The 26,146-nt window shown below is 43.9% G+C and overlaps 2 protein-coding genes across 3 annotated transcripts; one reads left to right on the plus strand and one right to left on the minus strand.

The window, feature by feature from the left end:
* Positions 1-586: 586 nt before the first annotated feature.
* On the minus strand, positions 587-18,028 carry LOC311112195 (tyrosine-protein phosphatase non-receptor type 2-like). The gene is made up of 9 exons (XM_084155220.1): positions 17,851-18,028; positions 10,734-10,824; positions 10,504-10,604; positions 10,247-10,345; positions 9,823-9,960; positions 9,530-9,739; positions 7,610-7,783; positions 3,481-3,761; positions 587-2,977 (listed from the first exon to the last, which is right to left on the minus strand). The coding sequence occupies exons 1-9, from the start codon at positions 17,905-17,907 to the stop codon at positions 2,788-2,790; spliced, it is 1,341 nt and encodes a 446-aa protein (XP_084011346.1). The 5' UTR covers positions 17,908-18,028; the 3' UTR covers positions 587-2,787.
* A 206-nt stretch (positions 18,029-18,234) lies between these two features.
* LOC311119792 (nucleoporin SEH1) lies at positions 18,235-25,858 on the plus strand. 2 transcript variants are annotated; one of them, XM_084157785.1, is made up of 9 exons: positions 18,252-18,646; positions 18,976-19,026; positions 19,203-19,349; positions 19,567-19,778; positions 20,292-20,390; positions 21,624-21,764; positions 22,007-22,161; positions 22,478-22,631; positions 23,771-25,858. In XM_084157785.1, exons 1-9 carry the CDS (start codon positions 18,536-18,538, stop codon positions 23,799-23,801), a joined length of 1,101 nt encoding a protein of 366 aa, XP_084013911.1. In that variant the 5' UTR covers positions 18,252-18,535; the 3' UTR covers positions 23,802-25,858. The 2 variants fall into 2 exon arrangements, with proteins under 2 accessions (XP_084013912.1, XP_084013911.1); XM_084157786.1 differs by lacking the exon at positions 23,771-25,858 and having other exon boundaries at positions 18,235-18,646; positions 22,478-23,519.
* Positions 25,859-26,146: the final 288 nt, after the last annotated feature.

Here is a 26,146-nt window from a genome sequence, read left to right on the forward strand (position 1 = left end):
GTCAGTCAGACAGCCAGTCAGCCAGCTAGTCAGTCAGCCAGCTAGTCAGCCAGCAAGTCAGTCAGCCAGCAAGTCAGTCAGCCAGCAAGTCAGTCAGCCAGCTAGTCAGCCAGACAGTCAGCCAGCAAGTCAGTCAGTCAGTCAGCCAGCCAGTCAGCCAGCAAGTCAGTCAGTCAGCCAGCAAGTCAGTCAGCCAGCAAGTCAGTCAGCCAGTCAGCAAGTCAGCCAGCTGCTCTAGACTCAACAGAAAATACATTCTGAATCAGATGAATAAGAACAACTAAATAAAACAACCCCAGGTTACCAAAGCTTGTCATATCAAATAGAACCTCATAAGCAGACTTTTCACAAACTAGCTAAGTGAAAAGTCAAATCAGGAGAGACATCCTTACTATGGATCAGCTGCCAGTAGAACCTAACCCAGCCAGTGGGTTGGTAGATACAGTGCCTTCGGAAAGTATTCAGACCCCTTGACTTTTTCCACTTGGTTACGTTACAGCCTTATTCTAAAATGGATAAAATAAATAAAACATCCTCAGCAGTCTACATACAATACCCCATAATGACAAAGCACAAACAGGTTGTTAGACATTTTTGCAAATTTATTAAAAATAAAAAACAGAAATACCTTATTTAGATAAGTAGTCAGATCCTTTGATATGAGACTTCTAAATTGAGCTCAGGTGCTTCCTGTTTCCATTGATCATCCTTGAGATGTTTCTACAACTTGGGAGTCCACCTGTGGTAAATTCAATTGATTGGACATGATTTGAAAAAGGCACACACCTGTCTATATGAAGGTCCCACAGTTGACTGTGCATGTCAGAACAAAGACCAAGCCATGAGGTCGAAGGAATTGTCCGTAGAGCTCCGAGACAGGATTGTGTCAAGGCTCAGATCTGGGGAAGGGTATAAAAAAAAATGTCTACAGCATTGAAGATCCCAAGAACACAGTGGCCTCCATCATTCTTAAATGGAAGAAGTTTGGAACCACCAAGACTCTTCCTAGAGCTGGCCGCCCGGCCAAACTGAGCAATCGGGGGAGAAGGGCCCTGGTCAAGGAAGTGACCAAGAACCCGATGGTCACTGTGACAGAGCTCTATAGTTCCTTTGTGGAGATGGGTGAACCTTCCAGAAGGACAACCATCTCTGCAGCGCTCCACCAATCAGGCCTTTATGGTAGAGTGGCCAGACAGAAGCCACTCCTCAGTAAAAGGCCCATGACAGCCCGCTTGGAGTTTGCCAAAAGGCACCTAAAGACTCTGACCACGAGAAACAAGATTCTCTGGTCTAATGAAACAAGATTGAACTCTTTGGCCTGAATGCCAAGCGTCACGTCTGGAGGAAACCTGGCACCATCCCTACAGTGAAGCATGGTGGTGGCAGCATCATGCTGTGGGGATGTTTTTCAGTGGCAGGGACTGGGAGACTAGTCAGGATCGAGGGAAAGATGAACGGAGCAAAGTAGAGAGAGATCCTTGATGAAAACCTTCTCCAGAGTGCTCAGGACCTCAGACTGGGGCGAAGGTTCACCTTCCAACAGGATAACGACCCTAAGCACACAGCCAAGACAACGCAGGAGTGGCTTCGGGACAAGTCTCCGAATTTCCTTGAGTGGCCCAGCCAGAGCCCGGACTTGAACACAATCGAACATCTCTGGAGACATGAATATAGCTGTGCAGCAACGCTCCCCATCCAATCTGACAGAGCTTGAGGGCATCTGCAGAGAAGAATGGGATAAACTCCCCAAATACAGGTGTGCCAAGCTTGTAGCTTCATACCCAAGAAGACTCTATGCTGTAATCGCTGCCAAAGGTGCTTGAACAAAAGTACTGAGTAAAGGGTCTGAATACTTATGTAAATGTGATATCCGTTTGTTCTGTACATATTTTAAAGAAAATGTATGAATTGATTCGTGTTTGAACGATCAATAGAGCACTTGACCGAAAGCGTTCAGATCAAACTCTGTCTGGTCCTTGCCCTGCCCTGCTGACACAGTGGAAGAACCATGTCTGGTCTGGAAAACATATCAAAGCATGCACCATGAGCATTATGAGGAGCAAATTATGTTGTTGGTTAGAGAACAGCTCTACTGTTATACCCCTGACCTCTATGTTCCTGTTGCACTGTGAGCTCTATGGGAGGATCAAAAGGTCAAAACACAGCCTTTGAAATGCTTCATGTCAAAATATGTACATCAAATCAATCAATCTGACCTTTAAAATGATATAAAGAATGGAAGAAAAGTAAATGTGAAGTACTGAGCCTTTAGTATGTCATTTATGCTGCTGCTCCATATGTTTGCCTACAGTACATTCATCAGGTGCTGCTAACTGGAGCACCAAGATCCTGAGAGAACGTCTTACCAGGAAGATCTTTAACATCAATCTAAATATACACTGGGAGGATTCATCTAGCGCTCTGACGTTTTCACCAGGGTTGGGCTCAATTCCATTTAAAATTCCCAGTCAATTCCGAAAGTAAACCAAACTCAAAATGTTCATAATTGAAAAGGATTGGAATTTCAGTGTACTTCCTGAATTGACAGGAATCGAAATGGAATTAACCCCAACCCTGGTTGACCTGTAGAAATAAATATCCCTGTTATGCACAGACAGACCATGAGAATGTCCCTAAGAGAGAGAGAGGGTTCCGTGTCCCAGGTACTGGTGCAACAAAGAAGAGTGAGTCAGTGTGTCAGACAGAGAGAGGGGGAGGGGGTATCACTGGGAGAAGAACCACCATTAGACCCAAGGCCACGGCAGCTCAGACAGAGAGAGGGGGGTATCACTGGGAGAAGAACCAAACCACCATTAGACCCAAGGCCACGGCAGCTCCAGCCCCCACGTTGAGCAGGATAGGCCTCCAGTACAGCCAGCGCTCTCTCTGCCTCTCTGTGTCCGTCAGTCTCTGTTTCATTAGGTGCAGCTTCTGGGCCGTGCTGGCGATCCGCTCCTCCCTGTGTCTCCTCCTCAGACTGGAATAACATGAGGGTTTCATTACATGGTTACAGAAGTCTGGAGGGGTCCTAATTGAATGCCATCTAAACATGCCAGTCTGGAGGGGTCCTAATTGAATGCCATCTAAACATGCCAGTCTGGAGGGATCCTAATTGAATGCCATCTAAACATGCCAGTCTGGAGGGATCCTAATTGAATGCCATCTAAACATGCCAGTCTGGAGGGGTCCTAATTGAATGCCATCTAAACATGCCAGTCTGGAGGGGTCCTAATTGAATGCCATCTAAACATGCCAGTCTGGAGGGGTCCTAATTGAATGCCATCTAAACATACGAGTCTGGATGAGTCTGGATGTGTCCTAATTGAATGCGAGTCTGGATGGGTCCTAATTGAATGCCATCTAAACAGTCTGCCCAGTACTAAAGGCCTACAGCCAACTTCAGTAGGAGTTAAGCAGACAGAAAGCAGCAACACAATAGAAAGAACCAGTAGAGAGGAATACACCCTGAGGGGAACTGACCTCGTCACCTCCGCCCGGTCCTTCTCTGAGCTGTAGCTGTCTGGATCTGGCCCGTCTCCTGATGTCCCGTCCTCTCTGGACAACGCCACAGCCTCAGGCTCCACACAGGGCAGCGGCTGGCCGTTGGGCTTGTCTGAGGGCCGACTGGGGGACGGGGGGGCAGGGGTGTCTAAAGGCCGTGGTGGGGGTGGAGGGGGGGCGGGGAGACACCTGGGAGGGGGGGCAGGGGGCGACTCACACACTGTCTCTCGGTCCTCTCTGGACAGATCTCTCCACTGGCTCTGTGGAGACAGACAGACCAGTACTTAATGATCAACATGGCTCTGTAGAGACAGACAGACAGACCAGTACATAATGATCAACATGGCTCTGTAGAGACAGACAGACAGACCAGTACATAATTATCAACATGGCTCTGTAGAGACAGACAGACCAGTACATAATTATCAACATGGCTCTGTAGAGACAGACAGACCAGTACATAATGATCAACATGGCTCTGTAGAGACAGACAGACAGACCAGTACATAATGATCAACATGGTTCTGTAGAGACAGACAGACAGACCAGTACATAATGATCAACATGGCTCTGTAGAGACAGACAGACAGACCAGTACATAATGATCAACATGGCTCTGTAGAGACAGACAGACCAGTACTTAATGACCAACAGCTCCTCATACAGACGGACAGACAGACGGACTGAAAGAGGCTGGAATACAGAGGTCTTCATTGATTCTCTTCATGTTACTATAAGGCAGTACAAACCCTCATGTTTGGATACAGTTAGGGAAAAAAGTATTTGATCCCCTGCTGATTTTGTACGTTTGCCCACTGACAAAGACATGATCAGTCTATAATTTTAATGGTAGGTTTATTTGAACAGTGAGAGACAGAATAACAACAAAAAAATCCAGAAAAACGCATGTCAAAAATGTTATAAATTGATTTGCATTTTAAATGAGGGAAATAAGTACAGTGGGGGAAAAAAGTATTTAGTTAGCCACCAATTGTGCAAGTTCTCCCACTTAAAAAGATGAGAGAGGCCTGTAATTTTCATCATAGGTACACGTCAACTATGACAGACAAATTGAGAAGAAAAAAAAAAATCCAGAAAATCACATTGTAGGATTTTTAATGAATTTATTTGCAAATTATGGTGGAAAATAAGTATTTGGTCACCTACAAACAAGCAAGATTTCTGGTTCTCACAGACCTGTAACTTCTTCTTTAAGAGGCTCCTCTGTCCTCCACTCGTTACCTGTATTAATGGCACCTGTTTGAACTTGTTATCAGTATAAAAGACACCTGTCCACAACCTCAAACAGTCACACTCCAAACTCCACTATGGCCAAGACCAAAGAGCTGTCAAAGGACACCAGAAACAAAATTGTAGACCTGCACCAGGCTGGGAAGACAATCTGCAATAGGTAAGCAGCTTGGTTTGAAGAAATCAACTGTGGGAGCAATTATTAGGAAATGGAAGACATACAAGACCACTGATAATCTCCCTCGATCTGGGGCTCCACGCAAGATCTCACCATGTGGGGTCAAAATGATCACAAGAACGGTGAGCAAAAATCCCAGAACCACACGGGGGGACCTAGTGAATGACCTGCAGAGAGCTGGGACCAAAGTAACAAAGCCTACCATCAGTAACACACTACGCCGCCAGGGACTCAAATCCTGCAGTGCCAGACGTGTCCCCCTGCTTAAGCCAGTACATGTCCAGGCCCGTCTGAAGTTTGCTAGAGTGCATTTGGATGATCCAGAAGAGGATTGGGAGAATGTCATATGGTCAGATGAAACCAGAATATAACTTTTTGGTAAAAACTCAACTCGTCGTGTTTGGAGGACAAAGAATGCTGAGTTGCATCCAAAAGAATACCATACCTACTGTGAAGCATGGGGGTGGAAACATCGTGCTTTGGGGCTGTTTTTCTGCAAAGGGACCAGGACGACTGATCCGTGTAAAGGAAAGAATGAATGGGGCCATGTATCGTGAGATTTTGAGTGAAAACCTCCTTCCATCAGCAAGGGCATTGAAGATGAAATGTGGCTGGGTCTTTCAGCATGACAATGATCCCAAACACACCGCCCGGGCAACGAAGGAGTGGCTTCGTAAGAAGCATCTCAAGGTCCTGGAGTGGCCTAGCCAGTCTCCAGATCTCAACCCCATAGAAAATCTTTGGAAGGAGTTGAAAGTCTGTGTTGCCCAGCGACAGTCCCAAAACATCACTGCTCTAGAGGAGATCTGCATGGAGGAATGGGCCAAAATACCAGCAACAGTGTGTGAAAACCTTGTGAAGACTTACAGAAAACGTTTGACCTGTGTCATTGCCAACAAAGGGTATATAACAAAGTATTGAGAAACTTTTGTTATTGACCAAATACTTATTTTCCACCATAATTTGCAAATAAATTCATTAAAAATCCTACAATGTGATTTTCTGGATTTTTCTTCTCATTTTGTCTGTCATAGTTGACGTGTACCTATGATGAAAATTACAGGCCTCTCATCTTTTTAAGTGGGAGAACTTGCACAATTGGTGGCTGACTAAATACTTTTTTTCCCCACTGTATTTGACCCCTCTGCAAAACATGACTTAGTACTTGGTGGTAAAACCCTTGTTGGCAATCAGAGGTCAGACGTTTCTTGTAGTTGGCCACCAGGTTTGCACACATCTCAGGAGGGATTTTGTCCCACTCCTCTTTACAGATCTTCTCCAAGTCATTAAGGTTTTGAGGCTGACGTTTGGCAACTCGAACCTTCAGCTCCCTCCACAGATTTTCTATGGGATTAAGGTCTGGAGACTGGCTAGGCCACTCCAGGACCATAATGTCCTTCTTCTTGAGCCACTCCTTTGTTGCCTTGGCCGTGTGTTTTGGGTCATTGTCATGCTGGAATACCCATCCACGACCCATTTTCAATGCCCTGGCTGAGGGAAGGAGGTTCTCACCCAAGATTTGACGGTACATGGCCCCGTCCATCGTCCCTTTGATGCGGTGAAGTTGTCCTGTCCCCTTAGCAGAAAAACACCCCCAAAGCATAATGTTTCCACCTCCATGTTTGATGGTGGGGATGGTGTTCTTGGGGTCATAGGCAGCATTCCTCCTCCTCCAAACACGGCGAGTTGAGTTGATGCCAAAGAGCTCAATTTTGGTCTCATCTGACCACAACTCTTTCACCCAGTTCTCCTCTGAATCATTCAGATGTTCATTGGCAAACTTCAGACGGCCCTGTATATGTGCTTCCTTGAGCAGGGGGACCTTGCGGGTGCTGCAGGATTTCAGTCCTTCACGGCGTAGTGTGTTACCAATTGTTTTCTTGGTGACTATGGTCCCAGCTGCCTTGAGATCATTGACAAGATCCTCCCGTGTAGTTTTGGGCTGATTCCTCACCGTTCTCATGATAATTGCAACTCCACGAGGTGAGATCTTGCATGGAGCCCCAGGCCGAGGGAGATTGACAGTTGTTTTGTGTTAATTCCATTTGCGAATAATCGCACCAACTGTTGTCACCTTCTCACCAAGCTGCTTGGCGATGGTCTTGTAGCCCATTCCAGCCTTGTGTAGGTCTACAATCTTGTCCCTGACATCCTTGGAGAGCTCTTTGGTCTTGGCCATGGTGAAGAGTTTGGAATCTGATTGATTGATTAGGAGAGTGTGCTCCTAATCTCAGCTCGTTACCTGTACAAAAGACACCTGGGAGCCAGAAATCTTTCTGATTGAGAGGGGGTCAAATACTTATTTCCCTCATTAAAATGCAAATCAATTTATAACATTTTTGACATGCGTTTTTCTGGATTTTTTTGTTGTTTTTCTGTCTCTCACTGTTCAAATAAACCTACCATTAAAATGTAAGACTGATCATTTCTTTGTCAGTGGCCAAACGTACAAAATCAGCAGGGGATCAAATACTTTTTTCCCCTCACTGCATAGGCGTAGCACATTGTGTGGCAAGGAGTGAGCACATATTGTCCCTCAATGAAGAAAGTCACAGTTCTGCTAATGTCTAATTTCACACTGACAGTACTCTTCCCTCCCATACAGCATGACCCTGTACAGAGGAGTCACAACCCCCCCCCCCCAAATAGTTTCACATTGACACAGTACTCATCCCTTACACTAGTTACAGTGTGTGCAGAGCAGTCTCCCACGATGTACTTGGCTCCCTCCAGGACTGCCCTGTAGGAGAAGCGTAGCTGGTCAGGAGTCTGGATCAGACCCATCCTGTACTCCCTCATGTCCAGCAGAACCCTCTGGATGTCCACCGACAAAGGGTCCTTCCTCTTATCCATCTAGACAGGAGAGAGAGAGTTACTGTGAGTGTCCATCTAGCCGAGAGAGAGAGAGTTACAGTGAGGGTCCATCTAGACAGGAGAGGGAGAAAGAGAGAGTTAAAGTGAATGTCCATCTAGATGGGAGAGAGAGAGAGAGTTACAGTGAGTGTCCATCTAGCCGAGAGGGAGGGAGAGAGAGAGAGAGAGTTACAGTGAGTGTCCATCTAGCCGAGAGAAAGAGAGAGAGAGTTACAGTGAGTGTCCATCTAGATGGGAGAGAGAGAGAGAGTTACAGTGAGTGTCCATCTAGCCGAGAGGGAGAGAGAGAGAGAGAGAGAGAGAGAGAGTTACAGTGAGTGTCCATCTAGACAGGAGAGAGAGAGAGAGAGAGTTACAGTGAGTGTACATCTCCGTGTACAACAAAAAACACCAAATAATGCATGCAGAGCAGAATTAGGCCAATTACCGCTAATTATCAAAATCCAGAAAAGAGCCGTTAAATTCTATAACCATTTAAAAGGAAGCGATTCCCAAACCTTCCATAACAAAGCCATCACCTACAGAGAGAGGAACCTGGAGAAGAGTCCCCTAAGTAAGCTGGTCCTGGGGCTCTGTTCACAAACACAAACAGACCCCATAGAGCCCCAGGACAGCAACACAATTAGACCCAACCAAATCATGAGAAAACAAAAAGATAATTACTTGACACATTGGAAAGAATTAACAAAAAAACAGCGCAAACTAGAATGCTATTTGGCCCTAAACAGAGAGTACACAGTGGCAGAATACCTGACCACTGTGACTGACCCAAACTTAAGGAAAGCTTTGACTATGTAGACTCAGTGAGCATAGCCTTGCTATTGAGAAAGGCCGCCGTAGGCAGATCTGGCTCTCAAGAGAAGACAGGCTATGTGCACACTGCCCACAAAATGAGGTGGAAACTGAGCTGCACTTCCTAACCTCCTGCCAAATGTATGACCATATTAGAGACACATATTTCCCTCAGATTACACAGATCCACAAAGAATTTGAAGACAAACCCAATTTTGATAAACTCTCATATCTATTGGGTGAAATACCACAGTGTGCCATCACAGCAGCAAGATTTGTGACCTGTTGCCATGAGAAAATAGCAACCAGTGAAGAAAAAACACCATTGTAAATACAACCTATTTTTATGTTTATTTATTTTCCCTTTTTGTACTTTAACTATTTGTACATCATTACAACACTGTATATAGACATAATGACATTTGAAATGTCTTTATTCTTTTGGAACTTCTGAGTGTAATGTTTACTGTTAATTTTTATTGTTTATTTCACTTTTGTTTATTATCTACTTCACTTGCTTTGGCAATGTTAACATACATTTCAAATGCCAATAAAGCCCTTAAATTGAACTGAATTGAGAGAGAGTTACAGTGAGTGTCCATCTAGACAGGAGAAAGAGAGAGTTACAGTGAGTGTCCATCTAGACAGGAGAGAGAGTATGACTTCACCTTCAACATCAGTGACAAGTGAAGACTGCCTGGTCTACATAATGCTGAACAGTGAATTTAGACTGGAGACACAGGTGAGAAATACAGTTTGACCAGGAGCTGATCTTAAATACCAAGTAGCAAGCCTTGTCCGAGACAGAATCTCCTGTGTCTGTAGCGTGAGCAAGCTTCATGTCCAAGTACACCCCCTGAACAGGACGCTAGTCTGGTTTCATACCAAGTAGGGCATTCAATTAGAACGTAAAACAGGAAGTATTGATATTACCAGGATGAGACACGTGTCAACCAATGAGAAGGTCCCCGAGCGTCCAATCCCAGCGCTGCAGTGGACCACGGCGGGCCCATGCTCCGCCCCCAATGAGCCAGACTCCCGCACCTTGACCAGGAAGTTGAGGAAGGACGCCGGGGATTCTGGGACGCCAAAGTCAGGCCAGGTGGTGTAGTGAAAGTGGTATATCTCTCTGGTTTGTCCTGTCTGGAGAAGGAATGTCATTTTAATACAGTGACTGTGCTAACAACAACTTCATCACACAGAGTCAATGGAGAAGCAGTGCTCACCTCTGTATTCCTCAGCTCCAGCACTCGTATGATGTAGTAGGACTTGTCCTCTTCTTTCACCAGCGTCACAACAAACCCGGTGTCAGTGTAACACAACTGGTGTTCCTCAGCTGTGGGCCAGTACTGAGCACACTTCTCCTGTTGGGGGACAATACATTAGTGATTAGCCCAACCTGAACGCCTGATGGGATGGCTAACTAGCTACGGTAGCTACATGGTCTATTTGTGCATGATGATCACAGTACCCTGGACAGAGATACAATGAACAGCGGTGTGTTGGTCCACACTTGGTTGTGTGGCCTAGAGTGTGGTGTAAACCTAATGCATAGGCTTGTCTGTCAGAGAGGGATGCCAATGTACTGTAGTTACAGATGCCTTCTCTAGGATTCTGTTCAGCATTATAACATTTATGTAGGCTACTTACAGATCCCTTCTCTATGATTCTGTTCAGCATTATAACGGCTTTGGAGTTCTGCTCCCAGATCATCAACCAGAAGTGACCACAGGTGTTCCTCAGGGGTCCCTTTGGGAGAAAACACAACACACTGCTTATTCACCAACTTAAAACACAGACCAATCCTCAAATGTAGATCCATAATCATTAGTACATGTTTTGTGAAAGTCTAATTTACATGATCAGTACATAATGAATGAAAGTCTGAGCTACTTGTCTGCACTTACCTGGGATAGAATATAGGTTCTTTGGGCTTCCTCCACCACGACTAAACTAGCATTGATGTAGTCATTTTCAGAATGTTCAAGTTTAACACGACTGTGATCATCTGTAACCAGAGACAAATATATTTAAATGTGTAAATTAAAACTATTGATAATCGTCGAGGTGCAAGTATTCATCACAATGATGACTAGTGTAGGGTACTTCATAAATTATAGTTAGACAAAATACTTACAGGGGCTGACATCTCTATATCGGTTTAGATTCCGATTCTCTGGAAGTTTTGCCATTTTGTATGAATATTCACTGGCTTGGTTTCGGATTTCCTGAGAAAGCATGAGAACAAATACCAGTCAGTGACTGTGAATATGATTATCATTAAACTGTGTACAGATCAACAGCAACTAGCAGCAGACATCTGCAGTTGCAGCACTAACAAACAAGCTATCAACTTCTGAGAAAGGCTTACTCCTGGCTACTGGCTATACACTACCTAACTAATTAGCTAGGTCAGCTTACTACTGGGTATACACTACCTAACTAATTAGCTAGGTCAGCTTACTACTGGCTACTGGGTATACACTACCTATCTAATTAGCTAGGTCAGCTTACTACTGGGTATACACTACCTAACTAATTAGCTAGGTCGGCTTACTACTGGCTACACACTACCTAACTAATTAGCTAGGTCAGCTTACTACTGGCTACTGGCTATACCCTACCTAACTAATTAGCTAGGTCAGCTTACAACTGGCTATACACTACCTAACTAATTAGCTAGGTCAGCTTACTACTGGCTACTGGCTATACACTACCTAACTAATTAGCAAGGTCAGCTTACTACTGGCTATACACTACCTAACTAATTAGCTAGGTCAGCTTGCTACTGGCTACTGGGTATACACTACCTAACTAATTAGCTAGGTCAGCTTACTACTGGGTATACACTACCTAACTAATTAGCTAGGTCGGCTTACTACTGGCTACACACTACCTAACTAATTAGCTAGGTCAGCTTACTACTGGCTACTGGCTATACACTACCTAACTAATTAGCTAGGTCAGCTTACAACTGGCTATACACTACCTAACTAATTAGCTAGGTCAGCTTACTACTGGCTACTGGCTATACCCTACCTAACTAATTAGCTAGGTCAGCTTACAACTGGCTATACACTACCTAACTAATTAGCTAGGTCAGCTTACTACTGGCTACTGGCTATACACTACCTAACTAATTAGCAAGGTCAGCTTACTACTGGCTATACACTACCTAACTAATTAGCTAGGTCAGCTTGCTACTGGCTACTGGGTATACACTACCTAACTAATTAGCTAGGTCAGCTTACTACTGGGTATACACTACCTAACTAATTAGCTAGGTCGGCTTACTACTGGCTACACACTACCTAACTAATTAGCTAGGTCAGCTTACTACTGGCTACTGGCTATACACTACCTAACTAATTAGCTAGGTCAGCTTACAACTGGCTATACACTACCTAACTAATTAGCTAGGTCAGCTTACTACTGGCTACTGGCTATACACTACCTAACTAATTAGCTAGGTCAGCTTACTACTGGCTATACACTACTGTTCAAAAGTTAGGGGTCACTTAGAAATTTCCTTATTTTCCATGAAAACATACATGAAATGAGTTTGAATAGGAAATATAGCAAAATGAATAGGAAATGTAGTCATTGACAAGTTTAGAAATAATGACTTTTAATTGAAATAATAATTGTGTCTTTCAAACTTTGCTTTCGTCAAATAATCCTCCATTTGCAGCAATTACAGCCTTGCAGACCTTTGGCATTCTAGTTGTCAATTTGTTGAAGTAATCTGAAGTGATTTCACCCCATGCTTCCTGAAGCACCTCCCACAAGTTGGATTGGCTTGATGGGCACTTCTTACATATGGTCAAGCTGCTCCCACAACAGCTCAATAGGGTTGAGATCCGGTGACTGTGCTGGCCATTCCATTATAGACAGAATACCAGCTGACTGCTTCTTCCCTAAATAGTTATTGCATAGTTTGGAGCTGTGCTTTGGGTCATTGTCCTGTTGTAGGAGGAAATTGGCTCCAATCAAGCGCCGTCCACAGGATGTGGCATGGCATTGCAAAATGGAGTGATAGCCTTCCTTCTTCAAGATCCCTTTTACCTTGTACAAATCTCCCACTTTACCACCACCAAAGCACCCCCAGACCATCACATTTGAGATGATTGTGGACTACAGGGAAAAAAAGAGGACTGAGCACGCCCCCATTCTCATCGATGGGGCTGTAGTGGAACAGGTTGAGAGCTTCAAGTTCCTTGGTGTCCACATCACCAACAAACTATCATGGTCCAAACACATCAAGACAGTCGTGAAGAGGGCACGACAAAGCCTATTCCCCCTCAGGAGACTGAAAAGATTTGGCATGGGTCCTCAGATCCTCAAAAAGTTATACAGCTGCACCATCGAGAGCATCCTGACTGGTTGCATCACCGCCTGGTATGGCAACTGCTCGGCCTCCGACCGCAAGGCACTACAGAGGGTAGTGCGTACGGCCCAGTACATCACTGGGGCCAAGCTTCCTGCCATCCAGGACCTCTATACCAGGCGGTGTCAGAGGAAGGCCCTAAAAATTGTTCAAGACTCCAGCCACCCTAGTCAGACTGTTCTCTCTGCTACCGCACGGCAAGCAGTACCAGAGCGCCAAGTCTAGGTCCAAAAAGCTTCTCAACAGCTTCTACCCCAAGCCATAAGACTCCTGAACAGCTAATCATGGCTACCCAGACTATTTGCACTGCCCCCCCACCCCACCCCCCTCTTTTACACTGCTGCTACTCTGTTTATTATTTATGCATAGTCACTTTAACTCTACCCACATGTACATATTAACTCAACTAGCCGTGCCCCCGCACACTGACTCTGTACCGGTACCCCCCTGTATATAGGCTCCCTACTGTTATTTTACTTCGCTGCTGCTCTTTAGTTATTTGCTTTCATTTTTTTTACTTAACACTTTTTTATTTTACTATTTATTTTCTAATTTTTAACTGCATTGTTGGTTAAGGGCTTGTAAGTAAGCATTTAACTGTAATGTCTACACCTGTTGTATTCAGTGCATGTGGCAAATACAATTTGATTTGATTTGATTGACTCCACCATGCTTGACAGGTGGCATCAAGCACTCCTCCAGCATCTTTTCATTTGGTCTGCATCTCACAAATGTTCTTCTTTGTGATCCAAACACCTCAAACTTCGATTCGTCTGTCCATAACACTTTTTTCCAATCTTCCTCTGTCCAGTGTGTGTTCTTTTGCCCATCTTAATATTTTCTTTTTATTGGCCAGTCTGAGATATGGCTTTTTCTTTGCAACTCTGTAGCTCAGCTGGTAGAGCACGGCGCTTGTAACGCCAAGGTAGTGGGTTCGATCCCCGGGACCACCCATACACAAAAAAAAAATGTATGCACGCATGACTGTAAGTCGCTTTGGATAAAAGCGTCTGCTAAATGGCATATTATATTATTATTATTATTATTATTATTATTATTATTATTATAACTCTGCCTAGAAGGTCAGCATCCTGGAGTCGCCTCTTCACTGTTGACGTTGAGATTGGTGTTTTGCGGGTACTATTTAATGAAGCTGCCAGTTGAGGACCTGTGAGGCGTCTGTTTCTCAAACTAGACACTAATGTATTTGTCCTCTTGCTCAGTTGTGCACCGGGTCCTCCCACTCCTCTTTCTATTCTGGTTAGAGCCAGTTTGCGCTGTTCTGTGAAGAAAGTAGTACACAGCGTTGTACGAGATCTTCAGTTTCTGGCTACACACTACCTAACTAATTAGCTAGGTCAGCTCACCTCTATAACCCTGCCTATAATCTATATCCCTGTCCCTAGCCTAGAACCTCTACTATATCCCTGTCCCTAGCCTAGAACCTCTACTATAACCCTGAATATAATCTATATCCCTGTCCCTAGCCTAGAACTACTATAACTGTCTATCCTATGTAGAATACACAACCACATGAGCCAGGTGTGCCAGATATATAATCATGTTCAATTATTCACATAATTGTGGTAAAAATGTGCCCAAAAAGCAGTCTGAATCGCTGATTTCTGAAGATAATGGCAACATTTCATCTTCAAACGTGTAAAATGGATATGTGAATAGTCATGGATGTGAGGGGATTACAATGATATATTATGTTATCCTATTAACTGTTTTCATAAAACAGAAGACTAGAAACTTGCCATATACATTACAATGTAAAATTCCATAGGAATGCCAACACATTTTCACCTGATGATGAGAGCAACAAACCATTACACGTAGTTAGTCTAAATGAAGCTGTATTCCTTTTCTAGCATGATGGAGCACCTTGCAATAAGGCAAAAGTGATAACTAAGTGGCTCGGGGAACAAAACATTGAAATGTCCATGGCCAGGAAACTCCCCAGACCTTAATCCCATTGAGAACTTGTGGTCGATCCTCAAGAGGAAGGTGGACAAACAAAAACCCACAAATTCTGACAAACTCCAAGCATTGATTATGCAAAAATAGGCTGCCATCAGTCAGGATGAGGCCCAGAAGTTAATTGACAGCATGCCAGGGCGGATTGCAGAGGTCTTGAAAAAGAAGGGTCAACACTGCAAATATTGACTCTTTGCATAAACGTAATGTAATTGTCAATAAAAGCCTTTGACACTTATGGAATGCTTGTAATTATACTTCAGTATACCATAGTAACATCTGACAAAAATCTCATTACACTGAAGCAGCGAACTTTGAGGAGACCAATACTTTTGACCACGACTGTAGGTAGAGTTATTAAAGTGACTATGCATAGATAATGGCATGAAACAAACTGTGACTACATACAACTACCATTGCTGCACTGCTAGCACACATTTTTCAACTCTAGGGATCATGGGCGGTGTGTTCAATAGGGCGATATGGGCGACGCACTGCCAAACGGGAAAAGGAAGGGATTTTTTTTCTAATCAATTATATAATGGCAACAGTAGTTCAGTGTTCACGTCTGATCTGCCAGCCACTAAATGTCCAATCAGGCTAAAGTCGTGCTTCAAATGTCCCCGCCCGTTTTGGGGCGATTTCAGTCAGGTTGAAAATCGCCCAGAAGTCTCTCATAGCCTCTAATGTAAAATATTTTTTTTTCAAATTTCGGAGCTTTCAATACATTCTCTATGGGTGTCTGAGGGCTTGCACTTACGCGCTTTCGTCATACGTAACGTAACGTAACCATGAACGGCAGACAGCAACGCTTGGACAGCGACTGGTGTAACCGACATGCACCATCTTTCAGAAAAGATTAAGAAAAATGAGCTGTCAAAGACCCACATTGATAGCTGTTTGAGATTGTCTGCTTTGGTGAGAGTGAATATTGCCACTCAACTGGATGAGGGATACAGGCTAGCTGTCCGCCGCCACAACGATGAGGTTAGCAACAGCAGAGTCGTGAACACTGTCTACGAGAATCGAGACGACCTCATAGAATGTTTTGAAGCCATCCGGACGGGTTCATTGGGTTCATTTGACCAGCCCACCGTACCAGAAGCTACAGAATAAGGACATCGATGCTGTCTTTATCAAACGTGCCCTCGACAGCTTCGCAAGCAGTGTGCAGGCCATAAGGTAAGATAAAGATTAAACAATATCATTCGATCTTTCTCAAAGCAGAGCTTTATTTGAAAATGTATGCATGAAAGGAGACTGCATTTGTGTTTGAAATTACATTATTGTCATTATATATGGCCAGTGGTGTAATCTATCTTATTTTATATACTATGTGTACTGTACAGTGGTGCTCATAAGTGTATGAACACATTCTAAAGCTGACTAAAAAGAGGAATAAAAAAATAAAAAAATCATCTTTTGGAAATTGATCTTAATGACTTAATTAAAAAAGTTGGAAAATCCAACCTTTAAGGACACCAATTTTCTTTTCTTTTTTATTCCTCTTTTTAGTCAACTTTAGCATGGGATCATAAGCTTATGAGCACCACTGTATACTGTGCTGAACATCCAGGCTATGTGAGACACAAAGGCTAACTTAAACACTAAAGACTTTATGCATCCCTGCCCATTTTAAGTGGAACTGAAGTATTTGTACTATACATGGATACATTGCATATACCTGTGCATCACATAGACAACAATACTGTACAAAGCCAACAAACACATTGGTCTGTTTGCCTTCAGGGACTCCTCTCAACAGCAGCTGCAAGAAGCAACAGGAGCCAAAAGACCCAGAACAGCTTTGAGAGAAGAGGAGAAGCAGAGGCTGTCTGAAGAGGTCTGCAACACCATCCTGGATCACACCAAAGAAAGGTTATCTTTCTCTGGCCACCTTGTGAGTGCTACCTTACTGCAAGCAGACATGTTTGAAAGGTACTGCCATTCAAAAAAATAAAAAATCTGTTCATGTTCATTTTTACAAATCTATACAATTGGCCAGAATATGGTTGTTCATATTTACAAATCTATACAATTGGCCAGAATATGGTTGTTCATTTTTACAAAGCCATACATATTGTTTATGCAGTGTTGAGGAATGTGAAAGAACACCCTTGGTTATTTTTACTGTGATAACTTATTTTGCTTTTGTAAGCCAACACTTTTGAGATCAGTCAATAAATGCTTCTGGTATTGACTTATATGCTGCCCCTGTCTTCATGTTGTTGCTGGACATATCTTTTTAAAAATGTGTGTAGGTCACCTAAATCATCAGAAAAATTGCCCCTCCTGAGAATTTTTTCAGGAGCCGCCACTGCTAGGGATATAAACCTTGAAACAAATCACAGACATCGTCGGCCCTAGTGAGCCCGACTGGCTCATGGACTACTAGAGTGCATGTAAATGTATGAAAAATAAATAAATCAAACATTAGCTATAACACTCAAAAACCAGAATTAGAAAACAGGACTATGTGTTCCTTGTGGCCGAGTAGGTATTTATAGGTTATTAACTAACGTTAGTGTTCTGGACATCCACTTCATTGTAATCCGCCCAGTTTCCTAGATATGGCATTAGCAACACATGCGCACATATTATTTCAGGAAGTCTTTGCGACTTCTCAGAAACAGGCTAGCCAGCTAATGTTGATGCACGTTTTCCGGAAGTCTGAGTCTTTTCCTGTAAAGCGTATCAGTTTATTTTTCAGGATGAACACCAGTTTGACCAACATTATCCATTCAATATACGGTTAAAAGGACATAGTTTGGGCTAGTATGATGGATAATGTGCATAATTGCTAGCTAGTAACCGGCAGATAGCTAGTTAGTCAATTTAGCTACCTAACGTTAGCAACCAAAAAGAACACAATGAATGCCCAACTTACATTGTAAAGGTTTTGCCACTGCCCCGACGAATCTATGTCCTCAAACTGTTGATCCATTTTGGTATTGTGGATGTCTTGCTAAAAAATAGTATTTGAACGTTACCGTTGTCAATGGTAAGTTAGCTGGCTAGCAACCGACTGACAGCCATCTACAGCGGAGAGTCAGCCAACTGTGTGTGGGGGGGGGGTAGATACCTACGTCATCTAAGCCAGGGGTTACCAAACTTGGTCCTGGGGGGCAGGTTTAGTTTTTTTTGGACCTAGCGCTACACAGCTTATTCAAGTAATCAAAGATTGGTTATTTGAATCAGCTGTGTGTTGCTAGGGGCAACAACCAAAACGTTCCCCAGGAACGAGTTTGGGGAAAACCTGATCTACGCATGCGCTCTCGCTCAGCCCGTACACAAGAGAAAACTATATATTTGTACTGATGGAAAGGTCTTTATGGTTTTAAATTAGTATTAAAGACTGGCACCCAGACCCAGTGAAGTTTCTTTCGAACGATACGTTAGTTTCGCGTAGCTACCCTTCTCGTGATTGACTCTAGCAAAAAAAAAATGTTTTTACGGCCCTTTGTGGTCGCCATGTGAAGTGTGTGAACTCTTGCTAGTTACTGGCGCCAAGACCGGGAGCCGCATGACAGCAGCGTCCATTCTGAGGAAGAAAACGGAGCTACTAAATAAACATGTTTGTGGCTCGTAGCATTGCAGCAGATCACAAAGATCTAATCCACGATGTTTCCTATGATTTTCACGGCCGGAGAATGGCAACTTGTTCAAGTGACCAAAGTGTCAAGGTAAAAAACAAGTGAGCTAAGCTAGCTAGCTAGTAGCAGGCTAGCTTGCTTGCTAACTCTTTACCTTATCGATATTGAAATAAGTAGCTAATTCAGCAACCAAATTAACTGCAGCAAACTAGTTTAATTGATGACTATTACCCACTTTAGAGAAAAGTAATTAACTGACTATTTGCAGTTTAAAACAGCTTGCTAACGTTAACTAAGCCAGCCAACCAGATTGCAAGCCATGTAACTAGCTTGCTATGTTAGCTGGATGTAAACAAAATGCACAGACTGTAACCAGCGCTTGCTTTAGTAAAACATTGTCAATGTTCTTCCTCCTTCAGGTTTGGGACAAGAGTGAAAGTGGGGAGTGGCACTGCACTGCCAGCTGGAAGGCAAGTCTATTTTATTTCTTACATGCCAAGATTTAAAAGTATGTTTTAAGTGTCTGCTTTGAATTGTAGCTAGCTACTAGGCCTAACTATCTTCTCTCCCTTTGAAAGGTCTTTGCCTATTAAATTTGGAAATGCACTATGTAGAATGAAGGTTTTGTAAGATCTCGTCTTTGCAGACACACAGCGGGTCAGTATGGAGGGTGACATGGGCCCACCCTGAGTTTGGACAGGTGCTGGCCTCCTGCTCCTTTGACCGAACAGCTGCTGTGTGGGAGGAGATAGTTGGGGAGTCAAACGACAAACAGAGGGGGCAGAGCCACTGGGTAAGACTCCTGGACATTCAGCTATGAGCCTGTTCCCACATCTATTTGTACTGTCTCACCAATTCCAATTGTCTTTGTCATGCCAGTTTGGCACATGCCGGTCTTGTACCAGGCTATTATCCAGCCACCGCAGTAAGGTGATTCTCTACCCAAGTGATAGTCAAGGAGACATGCGCCCGGATGTACAGTATCGGTAACAAACTCTCATTCTGTTTAGATAAAGAGGACGACTCTGGTGGACAGCAGGACGTCGGTGACGGATGTGAAGTTTGCTCCTAAACACATGGGTCTGATGCTGACGACGTGCTCAGCAGACGGGGTGGTGAGGATCTACGAGGCTCCAGACGTGATGAACCTCAGCCAGTGGTCCCTGCAGCACGAGATCTCCTGCAAACTCAGCTGCTCCTGTATCTCCTGGAACCCCTCCAGGTCTGCTTCACTGAGTCGGTAGATGTAGGCCTAATTTCAGTCTACGGTCATTTGACTATCGGTTGTGTGAAACCAGTCAGTGATTTAAGATTAATATCACTTTATTCGTCAATTGTACACAATGTCCAATGAACTGAAATGTGACTTCTGCTTTGATGAATCAATGGCAGTGTTGCTGATTGTCCACTGCACACGCTAACAGCCCTGTGTCACGTTCTCTATAGCTGGGGTATTCAACTCGTACCTGACGAGGTCCAGAACCTGCTGGTTTACTGCTCTACCTGATAATTAATTGCACACACCTGGTGTCCCCGGTCTAAACCAGTCCCTGATTAGAGGGGAGCAATGAAAAAATGCAGTGGCACTGGCTTCAAGGTCCAGAGTGTTCCACTGCTGTGAAAATGCATTTGGAGCGCTCCGGCAGCTGTAGATACTAATGAGCTATTGTATTGATGACTATTAACAACATGTTACCTAGTTTAATAACTTGTCTATTTATAATTTTCTCCTTAGCTCTCGTGCCCACCCGCCCATGATAGCAGTGGGAAGTGATGACAGCAACGTGATGTACGGTGGGAAGGTTCAGATCTACGAGTACAACGAAAACACTAGGTCAGTCCTATTACATGATTAGCACAACAAACACTAGGTCAGTCCTATTACATGATTAGCACAACAAACACTAGGTCAGTCCTATTACATGATTAGCACAACAAACACTAGGTCAGTCCTATTACATGATTAGCACAACAAACACTAGGTCAGTCCTATTACATGATTAGCACAACAAACACTAGGTCAGTCCTATTACGCGATTAGCACAACAAACACTAGGTCAGTCCTATTACGTGATTAGCACAACAAACACTAGGTCAGTCCTATTACATGATTAGCACAACAAACACTAGGTCAGTCCTATTACATGATTAGCACAACAAACACTAGGTCAGTCCTATTACATGATTAGCACAACAAACACTAGGTCAGTCCTATTACATGATTAGCACAACAAACACTAGGTCAGTCCAATTACATGAATAGCACAACAAACACTAGGTCAGTCCTATTACATGATTAGCACAACAAACACTAGGTCAGTCCTATTACATGATTAGCACAACAAACACTAGGTCAGTCCTATTACATGATTAGCACAACAAACACTAGGTCAGTCCTATTACATGATTAGCACAACAAACACTAGGTCAGTCCTATTACATGATTAGCACAACAAACACTAGGTCAGTCCTATTACATGATTAGCACAACAAACACTAGGTCAGTCCTATTATATGATTAGCACAACAAACACTAGGTCAGTCCTATTACATGATTAGCACAACAAACACTAGGTCAGTCCTATTACATGATTAGCACAACAAACACTAGGTCAGTCCTATTACATGATTAGCACAACAAACACTAGGTTAGTCCTATTACATGATTAGCACAACAAACACTAGGTCAGTCCTATTACATGATTAGCACAACAAACACTAGGTCAGTCTTACAGATAGATTACATTATTGGGCCCCGTGTAGCTCAGTTGGTAGAGCATGGCAATTGCAACGCCAGGGTTGTGGGTTCGATTCCCACGGGGGGCCAGTATGAAAGAAACACACAAAAAAACATGTATGCACTCACTAACTGTAAGTCGCTCTGGATAAGAGCGTCTGCTAAATGACTAAAAATGTATTTTTAAAAAATGACATTATACAGGTGGAGCTGATGGTTACATGAACCCCACAGTTCCCTTGGGAGAAATAAAGCTATTCTATTTTATTCTACTGTATCATGTTGTTAGACAATTTCGCTCTTAAAATAGAGGAATCTATCTTTGATCAGGAAATATGCCAAAGCTGAGACATTGATGACGGTGACTGACGCGGTGCATGACATAGCCTTCGCCCCTAACCTGGGGCGGTCCTTCCACGTGCTCGCCATAGCAACCAAAGACGTTCGGATCTTTAAGTTGGTACCTTTGCGGTGAGTGGATAAATGTAGATTTGACACTTTTTTTTTTTTTTTTTACTAATGTTTTCTGACTATAGGAGAGGCAAAATAGGACTAATGTGTGAAGTACGTATTGAGAGTTTTCTAATAGATATTAGCTGTATCTTTTGGACTGGCTGTATTGTCTAAGTAGTATGTAGATCACAGCAGTTCACAGGCTGTACAGTGTCAATATATTATACTGACCTGTGCTGCATATCTCTCCCGTCTGTCAGTAAGGAGAGCAGCTCAACAGGCCCTACTAAGTTTGAGGTTCAGATCGTGGCCCAGTTTGACAACCACAACTCCCAGGTGTGGAGGGTCTCCTGGAACATCACCAGCACCCTGCTGGCCTCCTCAGGAGACGACGGCTGTGTCCGACTCTGGAAAGGTAGAGTATATGTCTAGTGTAGACTGAAAAGGCTGTGTCCCACTCTGGAAAGGTTGTAAAATGAGGCAGAGCTGACGACTGACTGCCTCATATGTAATTCTATGCTGGAACTTGACAATAAACCACTAGATTTGGCAAGGCTGCACCAACAGGTTTGGGACCAGGCTAAAAGTCTGTACAATAATTAAAGCCAATGGTTTAGCTGAAATAAAATAAAGTGCCATCTACTAGTGAACTGTGTAAGGTTCCTATTTCATATGTACACCACACATTTACACTATTTCATTAGTTCTCATACCAATCTTCTGGTCCCCAGCCAACTATATGGACAACTGGAAGTGTACAGGCATCCTGAAGGGAGACGGTAGTCCTGTCAACGGGTCGTCAGGACAACCCAGTGCCATGAATACCGTGGTGGGGTCGACTGTCCAGACCTCCCAGAGTGCACTGAACGGCTCTGCTGCAGGAAGGTAGGAGGCTACGCCCACTGTCGGAGCTGACGACTGACTGCCTCACTGCTTTACTCTCTCTGGGCCTGACTGACCCTGCAGCACTGACCCCTCCCTGGGTCAACTGGCACCGTGTGCTGCACTCATGCAAAGAGCTTGGCTTCTGGCAAGGCCTAGCAGGTCAGACCCAGCACATAGGCCTGCTCCCTGTGCTAGGCCTGTCTGCTAGTCATAAAAGGAGTGTTTGGGAGGGGGGTTTGCTACAGTTTAATGTTAGCACAACAGCAGGTTGGTGTTTTATTGTACACTTTTTTTTGGGGGGTGATTGATTGTTTACACAATTTTAGGTTGAGGGAACAAGAATGTTATTTTGAAGAATATAATTTTTACATTTTAGATTAGTTACAATTACAGATGTCTGTCATCATCACATAATGCCCCAGAAATTGAGTTTAAGCTTTTCTCATTTCATGGTCTTTATACCAGGGCCAAACATACAAGCTTGCTAAATGGAATACTTTACTCTTTTGATTTAATCTTCTTATGATAGAATGTAAATAATGTTTGGTGGGCATATTGATAAAAAATAAAAGTTCATATTTTCAATACTTTTAAATTTTTATTTTTATTTTTTTTTTTTACCAAAAAGTTGCCAAAATCTTTGCATGGTGGAGGAACATCTGGACTATAATCTGGTAATAATCCCTATTAACCTGCTGGTAATCTGTAATTAATCTGAAAGAAATAGTGACTACAGGCCGGTAACCATGCTAGTGCTTAACACACAAAGTTAATATTGCTGCGTTTATATTCAATATTCCACCTTGTACTATACATCAACATTCCGTTTCCAGACATTATACTCTCACCTAGTACTGTACGTTGGTTCATAATAAAAGTATAATACTCCCTCGCTTGTGGTGACTATTCTGCCTTAAAATCCACTCCATTCTGAAAGGCCTCTGCTAACCTGTTACATTATGACTGCATTGTACAGCGTATTGTTTCTGTTTTAATAATGACAACTTTTTCTGTACTGTCAATCTTGATAAATGCATCTTATTGTGATTTGTTCATGACTGTGTATGTCTGAATGAAGTTGTTCAGTCTAATTGGAAATGAAGTAGTTTGCTTGCGTGTTATTATCCCGTTTCAATAAGGACTCGTCCCTGTGTGGTCTATTGGACGTGATGGATGCTGCTTGATGCATGCACACAGGAACGGCAAGAGAACCCCCTTTAGCCCTCGCCTGCGAAGCCTGACTGCCCCCAACACACTCCACCAGCCTGCATACTATTAATCTAAAGCCCATTGACCAGCAAGCACCTCAATTCTCTACAGTGTTTCCATACGTGGACAAGGATGCCACTGCTTCAGGAATACTTGGTTCTAATTGGTGGAGTGGGTGTTTTGATTTATTTGAGATAACAGCACAGATCGGTGAAACATCTAAATGAATACCCTACCACAGTCTTCTGTTTTGTTCATGTGTCTGTTAGTTCTGCTGAATACAGTGTCTTCTGTTTTGTGTTCATCATGCTTCTGCACGTCTTACCCTCCCCTTTTACTGTTCTGTATAGCTGCCATAGCCTGTTCATGATTCCCCTTTTACTGTTCTTTATAGCTGCCATAGCCTGTTCTCGATTCCCCTTTTACTGTTCTTTATAGCTGCCATAGCCTGTTCACGATTCCCCTTTTACTGTTCTGTATAGCTGCCATAGCCTGTTCACGATTCCCCTTTTACTGTTCTGTATAGCTGCCATAGCCTGTTCACGATTCCCCTTTTACTGTTCTGTATAGCTGCCATAGCCTGTTCATGATTCCCCTTTTTCCTATTTTAATTCACTTCTCATTTCTCTGTTTTTGTTTATTTATTTGTATCCCATTGTTGTCTGTTCCCTGTTCCTGTCTGGTCCATGTCTGTTCTCTGTCTCTCTGTGTTGTTTCAGGTATTTCTTCCCCACTCTGGACGCCCCCAGGGCAGGGTCCAGGTACGGCCACCTGCTGCCCCCCCCCTCCCTGATAGAGCACTGTGATGCCCAGTCCAGCCCCCCCCTGTCCCCCCACAGCCTGGCTGTACACAGCCAGCTCCCCCAGTCCCCTCTCTCCATCTATGGCCAGCCCCCACACTCCCCTCTGTCTCTGCACAGACTGTACTCACCCTCTAGAGCCCTCAACCCCCTGCCTGAACACGACTGACCCTCCAGAGCCCTCAACCCCCTGCCTGAACATGACTGACCGTCTAGAGCCCTCAACCCCCTGCCTGAACACGACTGACCCTCCAGAGCCCTCAACCCCCTGCCTGAACACGACTGACCCTCCAGAGCCCTCAACCCCCTGCCTGAACACGACTGACCGTCTAGAGCCCTCAACCCCCTGCCTGAACACGACTGACCCTCCAGAGCCCTCAACCCCCTGCCTGAACATGACTGACCGTCTAGAGCCCTCAACCCCCTGCCTGAACACGACTGACCCTCCAGAGCCCTCAACCCCCTGCCTGAACATGACTGACCGTCTAGAGCCCTCAACCCCCTGCCTGAACACGACTGACCGTCTAGAGCCCTCAACCCCCTGCCTGAACACGACTGACCCTCCAGAGCCCTCAACCCCCTGCCTGAACACGACTGACCGTCTAGAGCCCTCAACCCCCTGCCTGAACACGACTGACCCTCCAGAGCCCTCAACCCCCTGCCTGAACACGACTGACCCTCCAGAGCCCTCAACCCCCTGCCTGAACACGACTGACTGGGATGGTACTCTTATTCTTAGTGACTAATCAAAAGAAGACCATCCCTCTTCCAGAACAGTTTGGTTGGTGCATAAAACTAGTGATTCTTGATAAGCAAAAATGTAATGTTTTCTTAGTAAGACATTTTGTTTATGATAGTCCCTCCCTAATATGAACAGCCCTAGTGCTGACTGACAATTCTCCTCCCTTGCAGTCTTCCTAGATGTAGTTGCCCAGAGTTGTGAGTGACGATTCCCTAAATGTATTTGATCTTTAATAGTTGGAGATCAACGGATGTATTTCTTTCATTAAAAACCAACATGCTGGTTTACTATGGTGCCTGCGGTTCAAACTCACAGCACTGTGTTGGAATGTGTCTTACTTTATAAGACAGTGGCTCTATATGTGTTATTCCTGTGTGTTTATTTAATTTCAAGCCTAATGTAGCATTAAACAAATGGGGGCTAGTCGATGCATATGAGAAATGTATTTCAAATAATAAATGTTCATTCACAATGTCTAGACTGTGTGTGTTGTAGACTGTAGCATCACCACAGTAACATTAAAACCCCAACACTGTTATACAATGTAGCTGTGTATCCAACACACAGTGTCATCCATGAATGACTACCATGTGAATCAGCCGTTACTATAATAGGTAGTGATCCAGAGGTATCACATGGTTTAAGCCTGGATTTGGTCTGAGGGCCCTGAGCTCTTCATATTCTAGCAGTGGGTTTCTCTCAGGAAACTATCAGACTGAGGGCCCTGAACACTTCACATTCTAGCACTGGGTTTCTCTCAGGAA

This window comes from Coregonus lavaretus (genome assembly GCF_964263955.1).
Source record: "Coregonus lavaretus genome assembly, chromosome: 3".
NCBI lineage: Eukaryota > Metazoa > Chordata > Actinopteri > Salmoniformes > Salmonidae > Coregonus > Coregonus lavaretus.